General features: G+C 42.1%; 1 protein-coding gene across 1 annotated transcript in view; it reads right to left on the bottom strand.

The window, feature by feature from the left end:
- Positions 1–9761, bottom strand: part of rab28 (RAB28, member RAS oncogene family) — a 40057-nt gene that overhangs the window by 22600 nt on the left and 7696 nt on the right. The window contains exons 3-4 of the mRNA XM_027023121.2: positions 2450–2538; positions 1437–1566 (exon numbers count right to left, since the gene is read on the bottom strand). Of these exons, the coding sequence (XP_026878922.1) occupies positions 1437–1566; positions 2450–2538 (219 nt within the window). The remainder of the gene's footprint in view (positions 1–1436; positions 1567–2449; positions 2539–9761) is intronic.

Genomic DNA, 9761 nt, shown 5'->3' with positions numbered 1-9761 from the left:
CACCTGATTACTGGAGAACACCACCTGATTACTGGAGAGCAATACCCAATTACCGGAGAACACCTGATTACTGGGGAACACCACCTGATGACTGGAGAACACCACCTGATGACTGGAGAACACCTGATTACTGAAGAAAACCACCTAATTACTGGAGAACACCACCTGATGACTGGAGAGCAATACCCAATTACTGGAGAACACCTGATGACTGGAGAACACCTGACTACTGGAGATCACCTGACTACTAAAGATCAGCTGATTACTGGAGAACTCCAAGCTAGAGTTGGATACGTAGTATTTGCGCGAATGACCGTCAGCACACATGCCTTCATGGCTTCATCAGGGAGAAGAGTGTGAGACCACTTTGATCCTACATGTGATAAAACCCTCTAATCTTCACTGTGTTTTTGCACACACGTCTGTCTTATATTTTATTACATGTTAGTATAGAATACTTGCAGCATAACGGACTGTAGTTTCCTTTGGGAGTAAGCACTATATTTCTTGGTGGTGTCTTTAAAATGCATCTGTTAAAAGCAGTTGACTGCACAGGACAGGACAGGAGGAGACAGACAGCACAGGGAGTAACGCAGCATGCAGGCAGGCAACCCTGGCAGAGTAAACACAGAAGATGTGGGTGTAAGACAAGGAGAATCACTCATCTGCAGTTAGAATCATACATCACACACTGATACTGCGTGTGTGTGTGTGTCCTGAGAAGGCTAACTGAGGGTCAGTGAGATAAGTGTAGTATAATGAACTATGATGTAGCAGTGGCTGCATGCACACGCATGCACACGCACGTATTAACCCTTAATTATTTAACGGAGCTGGGGGTGTTGAGGAGTGACTGACAGGTCAGCGTAAACACTAAACAAGATTCTGTCTCAGAACACAGACAGGTCTGCTCAGGCACCTAACACACAAGTGTTGATGCCACTGATAAAATAATCATTTTGTTTATTATGTTCTACATATTTCACAGTTTCATTTAAATACTAAAAAAAATGTCAGTAGTACAGCACATGAGGTGACACGTTAGGGTGTGACATATATGATACCTGCAAGAGACATTCTCAGGACTAAATTAGCAAGCTAAAACCACCTCACTAGGGTCAGAGGACATGGCCGATTGATAGTTACAAGGACGTGATTGCTTGGCAACAGAGAGCCATGGAGGAGAAAGCTTTCATAAACACAAGAACAAAATACACAACTCTTTTAGAAATGAATTGATTAAATTATTAAATTATCAGGAGTATTAACATTCTCACATAACCACATCCTAATGTAAATGTATTGCAAAAAATGTATTGTGTGTGTGTGTGTGTGTGTGTGTGTGTGTATTCCAACTGGAACTGGAATGATGTTTCACCGTGCTATGACAGGTTGTGTGTGTGTGTGTGTGTGTGTGTGTGTGTGTGTGAACTCACTCTTGTTTCCCACCAGCGCTATAACTGGTTGTATATCTGACTCCTGGTTTGCTTTCTTCACCATGCTGTACCAGTCCTCCAGGTTCTCAAAACTCTGAGAGTTAGTGATGTCATACACCAGGAGAACACCCTGAAAACGCACACACACACACACACACACACACACACACACACACACACACACACACACATTAGAACTTACAAAAAGAGCATTGCAATTATACTTGAATAATTTTGTATAGTCTCATTATTCAAAACATACAACATGACATATTAGACTTATATTTCTATATACACATTATTAAGACACAAACATTATTTATTCAGTCCAAATATTGATATAGTTAATAATAGCTGAACAGTTTCATAAAGATGTTTTAGTTCCAGGCCAGCAGAGTTTTGGCAGCACTGTAACCGTTTCTATCCAGCATGCCTGCACACACACGCATGCACGCAGATAGACACACACACACAGATGCAAACACGTGCATGCCTGCATAAACACACACATACGTACACAACGTGTGTGGTGTGTGTGTGGGGGGGTTGGAGCATGTTTAAGCACTAAACTTCTGGCCTTTGTTCTTAAAACACTGATTCATTCGGAATAATCGTTTTTAATCAAATGAATGAATCAAACGACGAACCCAGAAAGTAACCCACACTCACAGTCCAGAACGATGAATGTTGGGATTTATTAGAGCACTCATTTGCGTATGTCAATCTTCTACAAACATGGCAGAAGTTAACGCTATAATAACAGCTAACAATGTTAATGTCTGAGGGTTCGAGTATGTCAGTGTGTGTGTGCACCAAGAGAGTGTGTGAGACAGAGCAGTAGGTGGCACTAGAGTCTGAGGAGCTGGGAGGGTGCGTGAGGACTCTCCATGCAGACGGCCCACGCAGACTCCCTGGCGCAATTGCTCCGTGCAGACCCTCCGTGAAGCCCCAGCCACCCGGCTGACCTCAGGCCGTGTGTGTGTGTGTGTGTGTGTGTGTGTGTGTGTGTGTACCTGAGCCCCGTAGACATATTTATCCAGCATCTTTCCTCCGATGGTTTGTCCCCCGATGTCCCACACCTGCAGAGTGACATTCTGGTTTCCTAGAACAGCAGATGATAGTAACACATTCTATAATGGAACAATTCTCATCAATTATTCCATGACATGAGAATGTGTATCTAACCCGGACACGACTAAACATGGGGGTTGCGTTCTTTTTACTGGTGTCTCTCATCTTCCTTTTCATAAATAAGTGTATTTTTAGATACATCTTTACATCTTTTTAAGGGAAGAAATGGGATGCTAAAGCTGATATCAGTATTATAATGTAAAGCCAGTGCTTCTGGTGTGTGAGTGTGTGAGTGTGTGTGTGTGTGTGTGTGTGTGTGTGTGGTGTGTGTGTGTGTGGTTACTAACTGGCCCACCTAGTGGAGAACGACTTCTCTCTTCAGTCTTGGCCCTCCTGAGGTTTCTTCTGACAATGTGTGTTGTAAAAAGCGCTGTATAAATAAATCTGACTGGGCGTGTGTGTAAGGAAGTATATAGCGCCTCTGTCATGTCACTGTTATGTTTATTATTCTATGTTTATTCACTGTTATGTTTATTCTGTTATGTTGTGGCCGTAGTTTTCGTAGGTCAGTACATTGCGCATGCTCAGCATGAGTCAGCTGCACAACCTAATGGAGGAATATGTTATCATGCTTTGTAGATTTTCATAACCGTCCTCAATTTGTGTACATCAATCTGATTAAAAGTAAATTAATCAGTGCTTGTATTACAGTAATGGACCTTACAAAGATTACATTTTGCGTGAGAAATGCCGTTAGTTGCTAATCCTTTGATGGCCTGTAGTTAAATGCTAAAAAGATCAATAAAGCTACGGCTGGCTAGCTCTCCGAACCCTGCTCTCTGACTGGAGCCTCCAGCTTCCAAGGCCCACTAAGCCGGCACACCCTACAGTATGAACTCTTCTTCAGTGTGTGTGAGTGTTGGGGGTGAATCTTCACACTGCTGAATCACTGTGGTCTAGTAATGTAGACAATGCAGGTCACATGTGCTCTAGAGTAAATCTCCTGGAGGTCATGTGAGCTCTGGAGTAAACCTCCTGGAGGTCACACGAGCTCCAGAGTAAACTTCCTGGAGGTCACGTGAACTCTGGAGTAAACTTCCTGGAGGTCACGTGAACTCTGGAGTAAACCTCCTGGAAGTCACGTGCGCTCTGGAGTAAACCTCGTGGAGGTCACGTGAGCTGTGTAGTAAACCTCCTGGAGGTCACGCATGCTCTGGAGTAAACCTTCTGGAGGTCACACGAGCTCTGGAGTAAACCTCCTGCACTTTAGCGATGTATTTTGCTACCATGGAAGTCAAGCCAGTCACATGACCATGCACACGCTGCCCAACAGGCGTCCTTCTGGTTTTACTGTAACAACCCCGTCCAATTCAACTCCAACACCCTTGCCCAACTCAACTCCATCAACCCCATCCAACTCAACTCCAACAACCCTGACCAACTCAACTCCATCAACCCCATCCAACTCATCTCCAACAACCCTGAGCAACTCAACTCCATCAACCCCATCCAACTCATCTCCAACAACCCTTGCCCAACTCAACTCCATCAACCCCGTCCAACTCAACTCCAACAACCCCGTCCAACTCAACTCCATCAACCCCGTCCAACTCATCTCCAACAACCCTGACCAACTCAACTCCATCAACCCCGTCCAACTCATCTCTAACAACCCTGACCAACTCAACTCCATCAACCCCGTCCAACTCAACTCCAACAACCCTGACCAACTCAACTCCATCAACCCCGTCCAACTCAACTCCAACAACCCTGACCAACTCAACTCCATCAACCCCGTCCAACTCAACTCCAACAACCCTGACCAACTCAACTCCATCAACCCCGTCCAACCCATCTCCAACAACCCTGACCAACTCAACTCCAACAACCCTGACCAACTCAACTCCATCAACCCCGTCCAACCCATCTCCAACAACCCTGACCAACTCAACTCCAACAACCCTGACCAACTCAACTCCATCAACCCCGTCCAACTCAACTCCAACAACCCTGACCAACTCAACTCCATCAACCCCGTCCAACTCAACTCCAACAACCCTGACCAACTCAGACCATGCAGGGTCCTACAAAACCCAAACTACAACTCTAGTAAAACTAGCTCCAACCCAGAGTCAAATCTAGAATTACAGTTGATTTACACTTAAAAATGCAGACATAATAAAAAATGTGACAATTATGATGTCTGCAATTGAAATTTCTTATCTTAACCTCTGGAGTGAGAATATCTACCAATCACTGCCATTTTTAGAGTAGACAGCTGAGTATCATTTACCTACTTCTCACACAAGATGAATTCCTGACAATTCCACGTGAGCCAGCAATCTGCTTAATCCAAGTCAGAGTGTTTATATTTGCAGGTGTTTTGAGTTTCTTTTTAAGACTGTTTATGTCATAATAATAAAGTTAAACGGCCAAGATACACTCACTGCTGCCACAGAATTATCTCAGATTCTAATTACAGTGAACACGTTTGTAAAGCATAGTTGTGTTTTACTGTTAGAACAAACTATTCCAGCATGTCTTCAAAAGTAATGTGAAATTAAAGTAAAGCTCATTTTCACAGTATTCTCACCTGAAGTATTTTTTGTGGAATTCTGACTGACAGAACTGAAGAGAGTTTAAGGATAAACACTCCATTTAGCTTCCTGTGCTCGCTGTCTCTCTCCTTCTGTCTCTCTCTTTCTCTGTATTTCTCTGTGCTATGCCAGTGTCTGTGAAACAACTAGTGCAGGAAAATGTAGGGTTATAAAAATAATGATAATTAAACATTTAAATTGTTAAGAGAGAAAAAGCAGACAATAACATTTGTGGAGTGAGAGAAAAGAAGTGTGTGTGTGTGTGTATGTGTGTTATAAACGTTTATTTACAGAGAGAAAGAGAAAGGAAAGAAATCTACACAACTGTGGGAAGACTAACTAGAGGTACAGATTAAGCAATCTGATAAAGGGTGCCCTCTCCCCCTCTTACCCCCTCCCTCTTACCCTCTTACCCCCTCTCCCCCTCCCAATCCCCCTCTTACCCCCTCCCTCTTACCCTCTTACCCCCTCTCCCCCTCCCTCTTACCCTCTTACCCCCTGTCTCCCAGATGGGAGCTTACAGTGTCACAGTCACTGCACCCAGAGTACACAAGTACAGCCACACTGAAGAGCTCCATGTGTGTGTGTGTGTGTGTGTGTGTGTGTGTTCATCTCACTCTTCTTCACTCAGCTACATGAAAAACACTCCTTCCTTATTTATTCTATAATCCAGTCTTTACGGGAAGTGAACCCCATTGGGTAGATTCTGCTGATGTGGTAAAAATGAGAGCCCATGTTTCCCAAACACACACACACACACACACACACACACACACACACACACACGTACATACCAACACTTACACAAACGAACACATGCGCACACACACACATGCACACATGTACATACACACACACACACACAGAGACACACACACACACACATACGCAGAGACGTACACACATGCATGCACCCACACATACACGGACACAAATACACACATGCACACAAACACACACGCGCACACACACACACGCGCACACACACACACACGCACACACACACACACACACACACACACGCACACACACGCACACACACACACACGCACACACACACACACAAACGGCTGAGTTATAGTGCATGGGAGCGTGAAAACAAAAACATGAGGCTTCGCTGATCGCCCCTCCTACATGGGAACTGCGCTGGGAATACACCCTGCCGGGAAAAGTGTGAGCTCTATGTTCAATATGTCAAACCCATTTTGCTCCACCGCTGGGAGGAAAACTACACAGTGTCTCCCGTGTCTCCAGAAGAACTGTCTGGATCAATCCATGAATCACGGCATTCACAGTGCTGCAGTAAATAGAGCGCTTCGCGAAACCTCAACAAACATGACGAAAAATAAATACTTCATAATAGCAAGAGCTGTCCAAGACTCTAAACAAGTCAAATGCAAAACATATTACTAATGTCCAATAATGTACCTTATACCAAATACATATTACTAATGTCCAATAATGTATAGTAATACCCTCAAATTTGTGGGGGTTATGTTCCTAGACCCCCCCCCCCACCACCCTCCTGAATTTTGAAAATACGTGAATTTTGGACGGACAACTAACAAAGGCCTATAAAGAGCTATCTTCATATGTTAAACCCTAAATATGTCCCCAAAACACTTCAAGTTCATTTCAAAATTGATGTTAAAATTTACATCACCCTTTAAAATTGTACTGATAAAAGTAGATGATTCTTCTGGCTCATCTTCTGGCTCTACTACAGGAGCCATATCTTCTGGTGGGATTTCTTTCTGGGTTTTTTTGGCCCTTGTGAATAACATTGTTATCGGAAGTTGCTGCCGTTCTTTCTTCATGGTGTCTAGGAGATTTTTATACAGCTGGAGCAGCGTATCAAAGCCATTGTTAAATTTTAATGCCCGAATCATTTGAGGATCCCGTGACTCAACCATCGTTTGCACATTCCTTGCTGTCCTCAAGATCTCAGACAAACATTCCAATGTCAGGCCCTGTTCTTCCTCTGCCTCTGTCTCCAATTCTGCTTCCACATCTTCTTTGCTGGCAGACTTCGTCAACTCCTCCAGATTGGCATCCGTCAGAGGTTCAGCATCGATGAGGGTATTTACTTCGTCCTCGGTAATGTCGTCAAAACCTTCGCCACCAAGTAATTTAGCCAGTCTCACGGCTAATGCTGAATTTCATCGGGGGAGAGGCCCTTGTAATCCTGCACACAATCTGGCTTCCAGCATGCATTGAGTGTTTCTTTTTTCATCTCCTTGAGGGCATTTTGTATGACAGACAGGCACGTTGAGATGGTAAATTCACACCAGTACCCCTTTAGCGTGAAGTTCTCGTATGCGTCCATTGCACTCACAAGATGTTGAAGTGAGATCTTCGCGTACAAGGCCTTAAACGGTCGAACCATCCCCTACTGGCAACAAAATTCAGTGTCCCTTGATGTTCCTGGTTGTAGTTCTGCGCCTTTTTCCATTGAAAACTGCTGGTACAGATTCCGTGCCTTTTCTCTGATAATGTTGCCAGCTAATGGGATGTATTTTTTCCTGCAATCGTTGATCCACAATACTAATGCCAATTCCATCCTAACGATGTATTTATTCCTAACATTGGATACATTTTTAGCAGTTTCACAGAAACTTGATGAAACGATACGCCTAATAGCCACTTCGTTTTTCTGGATGTAGCCTACCGTCCTTTCATTGATGCCGTAATGACAGGCTACAGCCACGAAATTCTTCTTTTCACGAAGCATATTCAACAATTCCACCTTCTTTTGGAGTGTCAAAGTAGCCGTCGGCCTTTTAACGTCCTTGCCAGACGCCTTAGAAGGTGCAGGGTGTTTGGAAGAGAGGTGGCTGAAGTGATGCACTCATCATGCCTAGTGCCTACTGTACAAGCCTGTGGGGGCAGTGCTATGATCTGGGGTTGCTGCAGTTGGTCAGGTTTAGGTTCAGCAACGTTATGTGCCCAAAGAATGAGGTCAGCTGACTACCTGAATATACTGAATGACCAGGTTATTCCATCAGTGGATTTTTTCTTCCCTGACGGCACAGGCATATTCCAAGATGGCAATGCCAGGATTCATCGGGCTTAAATTGTGAAAGAGTGGTTCAGGGAACATGAGACATAATTTTCACACATGGATTGTCCACCACAGAGTCCAGACCTGAGCCCCATTGACAATCTTTGGGAGGTGCTGGAGAAGACTGCGCAGTGGTCCAAATCTCCCATCATCAATACAAGATCTTCAGGAAAAATGTATGCAACTCTGGAAAGAAAGAAATGTGACCTTGCAGAAGCTTGTGGAAATGATGCCACAGCAAATGCGTACCATAATCAAAGATAAAGGCGGTCCAACAAAATATGAGTGTGTGACCAGGCAGTGTATTTGGCCAGGCAGTGTATTACTAATGTCCAATAATGTACCATACACCAAATACATATTACTAATGTCCAATAATGTACTTTATACCAAATACACGTTACTAATGTCCAATAATGTACCATACACCAAATACACTTTACTAATGTCCAATAATGTACTTTATACCAAATACATATTACTAATGTCCAATAATGTACCTTATACCAAATACATATTACTAATGTCCAATAATGTACCATACACCAAATACACTTTACTAAAGTCCAATAATGTACTTTATACCAAATACATATTATTAATGTCCAATAATGTACCTTATACCAAATACATCCACTGTAGCCTGTATCAAGTATAAATTACTTTAATCTTTAATGTGTTCAGATGTCATACATCTGAGGCTTTTCCGTGATTTGTCATGAACATCACTTCTCATTTTTTATTTTGACAATTGACACTTTTTATATTTATTTACTAAAAGTAGCTGTATAGAGATATTGATTCATTTTTAAAAAGGCAGGAAATAAACAAAGAAATAAACAAATAAGTAAATAAAGTGTTTCGTGAGAAAATAATTGGCAATGCACCTGTAGGCTTCCTAACTAATGAATACCCTAGATATTATAATGTATAACCATAGATGATAAATACCCTAGATATTATTATTTATAACCATAGATGATAAATACCCTAGATATTATAATGTATAACCGTAGATGATGAATACCCTAGATATTATAATGTATAACCATAGATGATGAATACCCTAGATATTATAATATATATCCATAGATAATGAATACCCTCGATATTATAATATATATCCATAGATAATGAATACCTTCGATATTATAATATATCCATACATAATGAATACCCTAGACATTATAATGTATAACCCTAGATGATGAATACCCTAGATATAATATATATCCATACATAATTTATACCCTAGATATTATAATAAATATCCATAGATAATGAATACCCTCGATATTATAATATATCCATACATAATGAATACCCTAGATATTATAACTAGCACCAACTACAATAAAAAAAATCAACATTTTTGCAATCAATAGAAGTAATAATGTAGGAGAAATAAAATAAACATATTTAGCAATAAAAATGACTTTCATATTGTGTATTGAGATGAAAGATTACACAGATCTGCAGGCTCCCAGAGGAGAGGACCTCCCTCCACTTGGCTACCAGGCAGGCGCCGGGCTGGGCTTTGCTGTTAGTTTAGCATCGCCCGGCTTGGGTAGCAAGATGATGCATGTGTATATATAT

The sequence above is a fragment of the Electrophorus electricus genome, chromosome 1 (assembly GCF_013358815.1).
Source record: "Electrophorus electricus isolate fEleEle1 chromosome 1, fEleEle1.pri, whole genome shotgun sequence".
In the NCBI taxonomy this organism is placed as follows: Eukaryota; Metazoa; Chordata; class Actinopteri; order Gymnotiformes; family Gymnotidae; genus Electrophorus; species Electrophorus electricus.
This window is presented reverse-complemented; position numbering and strand designations above follow the sequence as displayed.